General features: G+C 34.3%; 1 protein-coding gene across 7 annotated transcripts in view; it reads left to right on the forward strand.

The window, feature by feature from the left end:
- The window catches only part of UBE2W (ubiquitin conjugating enzyme E2 W), a 112,990-nt gene that overhangs the window by 58,914 nt on the left and 41,967 nt on the right, over positions 1-12,109 (forward strand). For 6 of the 7 annotated variants that reach the window (XM_077876535.1, XM_077876534.1, XM_077876538.1 and 3 more), the window contains 2 exons: positions 1,926-2,081; positions 5,707-5,782. In XM_077876535.1, coding sequence (XP_077732661.1) covers positions 1,926-2,081; positions 5,707-5,782 — 232 coding nt within the window. Of the gene's footprint in view, positions 1-1,925; positions 2,082-5,706; positions 5,783-10,349; positions 10,410-12,109 lie in introns of all 7 variants that reach the window. The other variant, XM_077876537.1, reaches the window with a different exon arrangement.

Consider the following 12,109-nt stretch of genomic DNA (forward strand, 5'->3'; position numbering starts at 1 on the left):
CTAGACATCTATAACACATTGTACGAATATCACATGAATATAATATACTACATGTTTGTAAAAAATAAAATTAAAAATAATTGTAGATAGACTGAAAGTATGGGAGCTGCAAGACCATTTAAGCAGTCATTTCCTTTAGCGGAGCATCACTTTTTTTTTTTTTTAAGCAAAAAGTGATGAAAAGGATACTAGCACTGATAGGTAAAATTGATAAATGATACTCTTCAAGCACAGCTGTGCTAATGTTGTGGATTGGGTAGTCTTCTGCAATCAGGCAGGGCAAGTAAATTGATATGTCTTATTTTGAAACCTGGTTTTCAGCTTTATTTTAGCTCTTTTTAGTGGGAATGGAGGGTGCATGACCAGAATTTAAAGAAACAAAAACTATGCAAGTATGTAGTCATTCCTTTTGTTGTCTTCTACTAGCTTCAGCCAAGGAAATGTGTTCCATATGTTAGTAGTATATTTGAAATATTAGAGGACTCCTAGTTATATGAAAGAGTGCTTTGTTAAAATGTAAGTATTTATAAAATTGTAATGAAGCTAGATACTTGAAAATAAAAGCAAAAACTCAGTTTATGGTATCTTTCTGTAACATGTCCCATATTAAATGATGACATACCTTACTCTAGCCACATGTATTTCACTGGCTCTCTGCTCTTATATAAAGGGGAAAATAGGTTATACCCAGAGCAATAAATATTTTATTAATTTCTGATATAACTGAAGGTGGGGTTTCTTCTTACTAAGATTTTGCTGTATTCAAATGTGAGACAGTTTGTTAGGGCTAAGAGAGATACTGTAAGTGTTGTTTGGGAACTACTGGTTTATATTTGGTGAGCTTTATAAAAACCCATCATACCTACTAAATCAGTATCTGTGAAAGTGGAGCTGTTGCACTTACATTTTTAGCCAGATCTTCAGGTGATTTTATTTTTAAGGTCAGGAATTAATAATTACTACTAAACAATAAAAATGTTAGGTCTTACTGCATTATAAAAATCATGTAAACATTGGTGGACTAATTTTTATATCAAATTAAGTAACTTATGAAGTAACATAAACATTCTTAAATATTAGACTTCTGTTTCTTTGTCCTACTTTGGGCTGTGGTTACAGATTCTGAATCAGGATGTATAAATTCACTCTTCTACCTCATTCAAATGCTGAAGGTAGATATGTTTACGAAACACTGCTATTGGGATACTTAATCATGAGGGTAAAGGAAGGAATAATAGATTTATTATCTTTCAAAATGGTGCTGTGGCAAGATGGAGAAAGGAAAACCTGTTAAGAAGAATTAAGTAGAAGAAAAGGCAGAGAAAAACTTGACTCATTCAACCTTTGTTTTTTGTGTGTGTAGGCACATAGTTATTTGCTGATCAATAAGTAGTAATTTTTACCCATCATAATGGATGAGTGAGTTCAGAGAAGGTGAGATATATATAACAGTTATTTCCTTTTGCACAAAGCACCTCACGTAATAGCATTGTTACAGGTAGAAGTGATGTTCCTGTCATATGCAATTCATATTGTCTCAAAATTAAATACCTTTGTGTTTCTATATGCAGAGAGCAATGAGTACAATTTGAAAAAGCATTCTTACAAATATAGTTGTCTTTATTAGGCTAAATATGCCTGGTAATTTATAAATTTTTAAAGGGAATTTGTGAAAAATAGCTGAAATAAAAAACGGGTAACCTGAGTTTTTTTTCTGTATGTTCCATCCCCTACCTACGTGCTCATTCATACAATGAAACCAGTACTTTGTGAATTGATGAGAATAAACAGCAGGCAGTTGTTTATCCTTGTTTCTGGCACTTATTTTGTTTTTAACTGGTTTTTAAAATAAGTTCTGTGGAGAATATGTTATGTCTTGGTAATACAGAATATTTGAGTGTTAATGGAATTTTATTCTTTCTTAGGTCATGTTTACTGGTGAAAATATTCCCGTTCATCCTCATGTTTATAGCAATGGTCATATCTGTTTATCCATTCTAACAGAAGACTGGTCCCCAGCGCTCTCAGTCCAGTCAGTTTGTCTTAGCATTATTAGCATGCTTTCCAGCTGCAAAGAAAAGGTAGGACTTCTCAGAATTATTCCAGGTAATATCTATTCTTTTAGTTTAGGTAGCGAAACTATTTTAATACTATGTGAAGGAAGGACTTAATGCCTTTTATTATGAAGTTATAGATAATATGTTTAATAATAGATTAGAAATAGGTATTTTGATACTCTTTCACTCCACATGGAAGTAAGACATTGTTTTATATTTCTTAAACAAAATTTCTGCAGATGTTCTTAAATAATATGAATTTTATTTCTGTAAGCATGCACAGGGCAGAAGTGTACAAGAAATTCTCACTTCTAGATTTCACCACGGAAAGCCCCAAGAGCATGTTTCATAGCTGCTTTCTCCCCTCTGGTGGCCCCCACACTGTCAGCCACTTTTAGGGGGTTTCCCAGCAACTAGAGCTTTCCTATCCATACTGATCATCTAGTGATTAGGTTGAAGGAGGAAGGTTAGATTACCGGAAGAATTTTCAGGACTTTTTCTCTAATTCTCCTTTATTTATTCACAGATTCTATGTCTGTTGGAAAGGTGAAAATACCAGAAAGAAAAATCACATAAGTTAAATATAGGATACCCCTTTAAAGTATCTAAATTCCGTGTGCATTTCTGGCCCTCTTGTTATTTCTGCCTCAGGGTCAGTGTAGCACAGTGTTCATGTATTTATATATTTTAAAGCCTCTTTTCTTCATGAGGGTTTCCTTTTGTATTGGGTTTAAAGGAGAAACAGCTTTACCTTGCAGATTAGGGATCTGTGGGGTTATTACAGCAGTGTTTTTTCCTTGTGTTCTCCAAATTCAACTATCATTTTTACTAAGTTCATATTTAGAGAACTTTAAGTAGCTCATTTTTAAATGCTAGATTATCTAGACTCTGAAACACGCTTAGCTTGGCAACGTAAGTTTTTTGAAATGTTAGTTCCATAAGAAGTTTCTTGGTGTTAGGTTTAAAAAAAAAAAAAAAAAACACAACAGCTTTTTTCGTTCAAAGAAGCATGGGAAATAATGGTTTAAATTGTATCTTCTTTTTAAATTATAGCATTAAGAGCCCTTAATATGGAATTTTATATACCATATAAGAAAGAAAAAACTTCCAGCAGTTAAACTATGACACCATTAGTATAAAACACATGTATCCCCATTCAGGAATATTAAAATGTAAAGAAAAAATGTACATCTTAGATGAATTAGGGTGCACATTATCTAATTGTAGTATGACTTTTTAAGTTTCCTCTTTGCCTGTGGGCTTTTTTTCTAGGTTGCATTTTAAGGCTACACTTGAGCTTTTGTTAACCCCAAGGGCTTTGGAAACAAGTCTTATTCGTTTATTGCTTCCATATTTTCTCCTCCCCCACACTTCCTCTCCCAGCGCACACATAAGTTTAAAATGTTTAGGTGTAGAGTAGTTACAAAGACTTCTGTGTCCTTGTTAATGTTTAATGTCTTTAGGAAGGTGAAGCAGTAAGTCTAGGATTTTAAAAAGGAAAGTTGAGATGAACACCGGTGATGTGTGTACATAGCTCTTGCATGTGCCTTGTAATGATTACCACTTTTTTTTAATATTTAATATAATGATATATAATAATTAAATAAATGTAATGATTTACAATAATATAAATGTAATAATTTACTATTAAAAACTAGAAAATAAATTCTTCATCTTCTTTATCCTTTTCTAATCCTATTTCCTTCATATTTCAGTTGTCTACTAGTTTTCTTGCATAGTATATGCTTAATTATTCCATTTCAAATATTGGCAAGCTATATTATATAATCTAAATTATACTTAACCAAGATAATAATATGGAAGTAATTCTGGCAGCATTAATTAGTTCTCTGAAATACAATAAAAATTTAGTAAACGTTTATTAGGTACCTATTAGGTGCTGTTTTTACTGAGCCAAGTACTAGGTTACAAAGATGAAGAGCAAACTTGCTTTGGCACTGAGGGGATCTAGCTCCTTAAATAAGCTTTTAAAAGTCTTGTAACTACTCACCAAAAGCTCTTCTTTTAAAGCAGGTGAATTTTATCCTGTGGTTAGTGTGGTTCTATGACTTTCATTTTAAAATTTGACTTGAATACATATTTTAGTTTTTATTGTAAGAGTTTGGGAACTTTGATTTAGTCATAATTCTTTCATTCCAATTTTATTTTTCGTAGTTAAGAAAGATTCCCTAAAGTGAAGGCAAATTCTTTGTATCAATAGCTTTCAGTAGATTAAAGATAATTTCTGATATTGAGAGGTCTTTCAGTAATCTATTCTTAGTGCCCTTATAGATATAGATATCTATATAGATATAGATAGTCCAAAGTTTCTAGCTTGCATTTAATTGCTAAAACAATTTTGATAATCCATCTTTTTGTATAGTTCCTTTATTTTTCTAAGAACCAAATCTCCACAACCACTTATCAATAGTTTGGCTATATTCTTGACTTAATAAGCAAATAGAATGAGTGTTGTTTTTCTCCCCCCCCCCCTTTTTTTTTGAAGATGCTGTTCTAATCAATATTATGAAATTACCTGTTTTCATTGGTAGCAATTTCCACATGAACACAGATTATGACTTTGCAGGACAAACAGCAGCAGATCATTCTTTGAAATTGTCAGGCATCTAATTTCATATACTAATTTTTCAGATATTTTCTCAAACCGTATCAGCGGGGTAATCTTGAGGTAGTTGTTTAACATCTTATGCTCTGCTTTTCCGTTTTGTTAAGTTACTATTAATGTTAACTTGTAAGGGCATTATTAGGCTCAACTAAGGTCAGAGTTATGTACATGAGTTGTAGAAGTGCCAAGTGGACTACCTGTTTCCCTACCTGCTGTCAAGGCAGTCCTACTCACCATTGGTTTTTGGTTGGGTCTCCTTACTAACTTATCTACTAACCTGTATTCTGTGGCTTTTATATAAATTTGATACGTTTCCAGATTTTTGTAGAGAATCACATATTTCTTCTACTTCGGTATCCAGTAGTTTTCAGGGAAATACCCTTCCATAATCTGTCTTCAGTGTTGTTGGCATCACTATTTCTGCTGTAGCTCCCTTGCAGAGCTGCCATAGGTTTCTAATATTGTGCTATTCAGGGCCTGTATATGCCAATATTAGCTTTTCCCCTTTTTCGCTCTTGTATAGTGTTTGGAAACTGAATCCTTTGGTCTGTCCTTGGTGATTCTTATCTTACAGGAAAACAGTAATTGTGGAAGTACATAAGTTGCTGTTAGTTTTTCAGACAAGCCTAGTTATTAGACTTCTCTGTATTTCAGTTCACTAAAATAATTAGTTCACTAAAGTCATTACTAAATTATTCTAGAGAGATAAAATAAATGAAACCGAAATTCTTTAAAATCTAATGCTGCTGCTTTGGGTTAATAGTCACCGTCTAGTAATTCCACTGGACCCTAACCCAAATCACACATGCATAACCCGCCCCCCCCCCACACACACACACTTTTTCATTGCAGTGTCAGGGGTCTGCTTTTCCTAGAATCTATTAATAATTTCAGTTCTGCCACACCAGCGTTTACATTGTTTTTATACTTTCTGTAATAATTCTGTCAAAGCTTTTACTAAATCTGTCTTCTTAAATCTTCCATTTTACAACTCTTACCTATTTAAACTCTTTTTGGTTTCAGAGACGGCCACCAGATAATTCTTTTTATGTTCGAACATGTAACAAGAATCCAAAGAAAACAAAATGGTGGTATCATGGTAAGCACTTTTATTTTAAAATGATGACTTTTTAGCATTTTGGTTTCAAAGATTATATATCTGTTTGCTGGGGGGAAAGGAGGGAATATATAACTGATGTATTTTTGTAATATGGAAAGAGTCTTTAAAACATTTAAGCCATTTAATGGATACACGGGGCTAGATTTTTATTGAGGCATGTGAAATCATAGCTACTATAGAAGTGAAATCTAAAATTGCTTTAACATTCTGAAACGCTACCATTTTATTACTGAAAAAGAGTCCTTAATAATCCTTAGATGGAACTAGTTATTGGGAAACCTGTTACTTGAAATAGAAGTTTTGATGTCTTTTGAAATTACTTAGTTCTGGTGGTGTTCTTAGTGGCAGGAGGGGGATCACATTGTGAGAGATGACCCATTAAATTAAAGAAAGCTCTTCCTGCTCTAATTGTCCTCAAAAATTTGTGGTGCTCCTGATTGTAGCTGTATAAATACAGTAGTCTCACTGATTTTGTTTTATTGTTTTTGTTGGGAGAGTGTTAATAGCTTTATAATTGAAAACTGCTAGCATCTTTTCTAAACTGACCTCACTGCTTCCCTAAAGAGGTGTATTTGAAATTCAAAACAAAATTTTATATTCCTCAATCTACATTTTGAAGTATACGAATAACCACCCCCTGTGAGTTTTGTATCCATAAGAGCATTTCCTTTATTATTCTTTTTTAAAATGTTAGCCTAATAAGAAATTAGAACTGACAGAGCTAACTAATAGGAATATGGCCTTTCCCCTTTACCTTTTTTTTTTTTTTTTTAAAGATTTTATTTATTTATTCATGATAGTCACACAGAGAGAGACAGAGAGGCAGAGACACAGGCAGAGGGAGAAGCAGGCTCCATGCACCGGGAGCCCGATGTGGGATTCGATCCCGGGTCTCCAGGATCACGCCCCGGGCCAAAGGCAGGCGCCAAACCGCTGCGCCACCCAGGGATCCCTCCCCTTTACCTTTCTATCCATTGTGAAATCTTCTGTTACCTGAGTTAATTTGAGTTACTTAAAAACTTTTAAATTATAAGAGTTCCAGGTGTTAGTGATGACTAGAATCAATATAATAGCACTCTGCCAGCAGTTACAAGTTAGAAAACACTGTGAAAGAAGAATGCCATTCTTGAGAGCCATGGAAAGGTAAATATTCAGGCTAGTGTTAATGGCAACAATAGATGACCTAGAAGAAAAAAATGACAAAACTTAATGAGAGCTAAGAAAAAATAGAATTATTTGATGACAAACTATTATTACAGAAAAATGTGTGTTCTTTACAAATTAAAAGTTTAATTTAGTAAAAATCTGGTGGAATGATGGGTACATGCTTGAAAATTTTGGAAAAAAATAATAGGTGAGAGGAGCAGTCTGTATTTTGAACTAAAGGATAATGAAGGAGAATTGGTCTACCAGATACCAAAACATATTAATGCAGGAATAGACATCAAAAGAGAATTACTCTTTCCTAGGCCTTTTTATATATATAAGATTGTAATATATAGTAAATTGGATGTCAAAACCAATGAGAAAAAATATTTACTAAGTAATCTTATTAGAGAATTGGTAGTCATTTTGGGAGAGAAAAATTCACATTTTTACTTCATATATAAAGTATTTCCTATGGATTGAATTAAATATTTTTTTAAAACGAGAGGGACGTCTGGGTGGCTCAGTGGTTGGGTGCCTCCCTTCAGCCCAGGACGTGATCCTGGAGTCCCTGGATCAAGTCCCATTTCGAGCTCCCTGCATGGAGCCTGCTTCTCCCTCTGTCTATGTCTCTGCCCCGCCCCCCCCCCCCCCCCCCGTGTGTCTCTCATGAATAAATAAATCTTTAAAAATAGAATAAAATAAAACAACAAGAGAAATTTTATTTTTTCTAAATTTAATTATCAACTCTGTAGGAAGGAAAGATTTCTGAAGTTAAAAAGAATCACAAAGACGTTAAATAGTTTTATGAAGGGACGCCTGGGTAGCTTAGTGGCTGAGCATTTGCCTTTGGCTCAGGGCGTGATCCTGTCCGGGGATCGAGTCTCACGTCGGGCTCCCTGCAAGGAGCCTGCTTCTCCCTCTGTCTTTGTCTCCTGCCTCTCTATTTTTTTTTTTTTTTTTTAAGATTTTATTTATTCATGAAAGACACAGAGGCAGGAGACAAAGACAGAGGGAGAAGCAGGCTCCTTGCAGGGAGCCCGACGTGAGACTCGATCCCCGGACAGGATCACGCCCTGAGCCAAAGGCAAATGCTCAGCCACTAAGCTACCCAGGCGTCCCTTAAATAAATAGTCTTATGAAAATTTAAACCTTTCAGAAAAACCTCAAAGCACAGTCAACATAAGGTTTAAAAATGTGAACAATTATAGCTTTATTAAAAATAAAGACCATTTATGAAAATTGTTTAACATAAATACACTTAATTAAAAACATAGGCCAAAAATTTGCAATAAAATAATTACAGATTTAATATTTTGAAACTATTATTGAATTGGCAGAGTTGACTAAAATGAATGCAGTGCTGAAAAGAGTAAAGGGTAGAATAGTACTTTATATTTACTGATGGTATAGCAAGTTCAGCAATATTTAACAAGCTTAAAGTTTAAGATCAAGCTTTTTGTCTGTTACCAAACTTGAGAGTAATCCATCCTAAGAGAATCATCTTTAAAACAAGAAGTGTTTTGGGCAGCCCCGGTTGGCACAGCTGTTTAGCGCCACCTGGAGACCTGGGATTGAGTCCCACGTCGGGCTCCCTGCATGGCTGCTTCTCCCTCTGCCTGTGTCTCTGCCCCTCTCTCTCTCTCTGAATAAATAAATCAGTCAATCAATCTTAAAAAAAAAAAAAAAACAAGAAGTGTTTTATACATGGAATGTTCAGTGGGGCATTATAATGTACTCTATTTCTTATTCTCCGTATGCTATTTTCCTGAAATCATTCTTGCATAGGCACACACAAAAGCACCCTTCCTCAACAAACCCTTTCCTACACACACCCTATTGGGAATTCTTTCACCAAAATCTTGCTGATTACTTTCTGTTTTAAGGAATCTAATAAACCTTATTACCGTGCCTAGAATGTTGATTTTGCTTTAGTTTTTAAGAGATCCCCAGATAATTCTGATACAGCTTGTCACTTGAGAACTACTGTTTCAGGGATTCTGAGATACAAAAGGACAAGTTTCGGGCAGCCCGGGTGGCTCAGCGGTTTAGCGCTGCCTTCAGCCCAAGGCGTGATCCTGGAGACCCAGGATCGAGTCCCATATTGGGCTCCCTGCATGGAGCCTGCTTCTCTCTCTGCCTGTGTCTCTGCCTCTCTCTCTCTCTCTCTCTGTGTCTCTCATGAATAAATAAAATCTTAAAAGGACAAGTTTCCATATGAAATGAGTAATCAGACTTAAGTAATTCTGAGCACTGAAGGTCTGCTAAAGCGTTTAACAAAAAACAACAAAAAAATAAAATAAAATAAATCATTTAACAAGACCCTACTTTAAGTAAACAGCCCTTTACTTCAGTTTACATTACTGACTTCTCATTCTTTTTCATCTTCTTGCCGTTGAGGACCAAAAACCAAACTGCCTCTTCTCTCTGCGCCTTTACAAGGAGGCCTTCCAAAAAAAACAGACAAAGAAACAAAATTTTGAATGTCACAGACCCATTTGTCTTAGCATAGAATGTAAGATTAGTCAATCAAGAATATTGACAAGCCTAGTCATTCCATTTCAACCTGAACTTCACTAATAATAGAAAAATCCCTCATTGCCTTCTCCACAGTGTTTTTAAACCACTTGAGTTTTCTATTAAAACTGAGAAGAAATTTCCTTAGAGGAATGAATTTTTAAAAATACATATATTTTGAAAGTATAATCTTTGCTATTCTGTGCTGCCTCAATGTTAGACAGTGTGTTCCTATTTTTTTCCCTTCCTTCCCGGGTAGGGAAATTTCAGAAAGATTACAATCTTTCAGGCCTTCTAATGCTGCCTTATGAGAAGTCATTTATCTAAGAATATTCCCAGAATCTCTCATTATGTGTTTTAGAATAAGAAATAGAGAAAGGTCACATAGTGAAACTAGAAATATCAAATAAATTCTTTAAAATAAAATACACTTCATTGTAGCAGTTATTTTTCATAGTAATTTTTATCTGTTAAACCAAGAAATGTATGCTTTCATGACTAAAATAGAAAAGTCTTTGAATAGTTTAAACTATTAAATTCTCCACCTTAACCAAGAAATACAAAGAAAAGAGAGGTTTCTCAAATTAAATTAGCCTCTTAATGTATACTAGTCCTGGGTTTATGTAGGAATTCATTTACTAATAAACAGATTAAAAGTGTCTCCCTTCCCTTCTACCCCCAAATACAAATTAGCCATTTTAAAAGGACCAGATTCTATTTCAACTAAATAATAACTATTCTAGTTCAGGTTCTGGTCCTAGGTACAGATAATTTTTTTCATTTACAGATAATTCTGTTTAAAACATGCTCAGTGATTATTCGTATCTCAATCTGTTTTCTACTCATGCTTGAACCCTGCATATCTGAATCATTTCCTTCCCAGAATCTCTCTTTGAATCAACAGTTTGCTCCATGAGTGACCCTTATATGAAATCAAGGACAGGTAATACTAGTTATACTTTGAGATGATAGAGCAACTGTTCTTTCATAAAGGTGGGTGGGTTTAGACAATCCTTCCTTCATCTTTAAAAAACTAAAGCATTTTAGCTATATAGCATATATTATCTTTGCCTTTATACATTTCAGAGTGAGTTATAAACAATGTGAAAATAGCTCAGATGTCAGCTTGTTTTTCTGTTTAGCTGCTTTAATTCTAAAAGATCTTCATTGATTGATCATGTTCTCCTTTTAACACCAAATTATCAAGAAATATGGACTTTTGTTATTTCTTAGTATTATCTAATTCTGGAAGGATTATAAGGTCAAATCAGAGTCCCGAATGTGACCTGCAAACCTAAACAAAAAGATCAGAGACTGAACAAAGATTTGCTTAGAATTGGATGAACTCATTGAATCAAGATTTCAGTTTTTAGAAGCCAAGCACAATTGTAAGCCTCAGGTACAAGCTTCACAGTCCTCTGTGGTGCTGACCAACATAGTTGGGTCAGTGTGAGTCAGTGTCAGTATTTGTAATCAAAGAGGCAAGAGAGGTTTGAGTTTAGATCCATAATACCTGTGTACTTCAGAGGGGGCTTCCTGGATGCAGTATGGATGCACTATTAATGAAAAACCATTATCTCCTGGTTTTAGAAGAATAAGATTCTACTGATACACCAAAATTGAGCTCTCAAATACCAGTGTTAAGTTCCTGAAAAAAACCCTCTTTCAACTTAAATTTGTGCATCTTCCACATTGTTAGTATATCTTGAAAATGTAGGCCAGTTATTGCTACCCTACTGTTAACTGTCTTTGTGATATCATTCTTTGTGCATTTCAATATGCATTTCTTTTGGGATTCTTCTCTAGCTCCTATTAAAGTATAAAAAATTATTGATATGTGAACACATATTCCTTATTGTTACTTACTTGAAGTTTACTCTTAACCTGTCTCCCAGAATTCTTTTATAGTTTCTGTTCACTAAAGGATTATGGTCCATATCTGCATTGGAATACAAATACTCTGTGTTGCAAACTTAGGCCAGAGGTCTATATGTTTTAAAAAACCAATTAAACAGAATAGGATTAAAAAAAAAATAAGGGAAAATAAACCAAATAGGTATTTGAATAGACAGCTCATTTCAGCATACAAAGGGGCTGAGGAATTCAGGGCTAGAAATGGTCCTTAGAAAAGAAGTGTATACAGTTTAGTGCACAAATGAATGAATGAGCCTCAAAGTTCAAAATCATAAAATAGCCATAATTCTTGAAAAAGATAAAAAGTATCTTTTATGAGATCATAAAAATATTTCAATAAGATAGCTAATAGAATCCATTAAATATGATCCATCTATTTCCAGGCTCCAAATTGAACATATACAACTTAGTTTCATAAATGATTGCTTTCCACAGAGAGCAGTACTGACCTGGTTCCTGAAGCATTTTCCTTAAGGTGATAGAGAATTGAGCAGTAGAGCTTAAGACTGTAATTGAGTATTCGCTTCAGAAAACTAGGCTTACAGGAAATAGAATGGCATATGTTTAGATGTTATGAGGAGGAACTGAGTTTATAAATTTGGGGAGGAGTAGAGGAATATCTTTTTTTTTTTTTTGGAAACTATAGACTGCATTCTGGTTCCATTCAGCTGGGACATTTCCTGTAGAATTCTAAGGATTACAAGGTGATAGGAACATAAAATCATCTCA

The sequence above is a fragment of the Canis aureus genome, chromosome 28 (genome assembly GCF_053574225.1).
Source record: "Canis aureus isolate CA01 chromosome 28, VMU_Caureus_v.1.0, whole genome shotgun sequence".
NCBI lineage: Eukaryota > Metazoa > Chordata > Mammalia > Carnivora > Canidae > Canis > Canis aureus.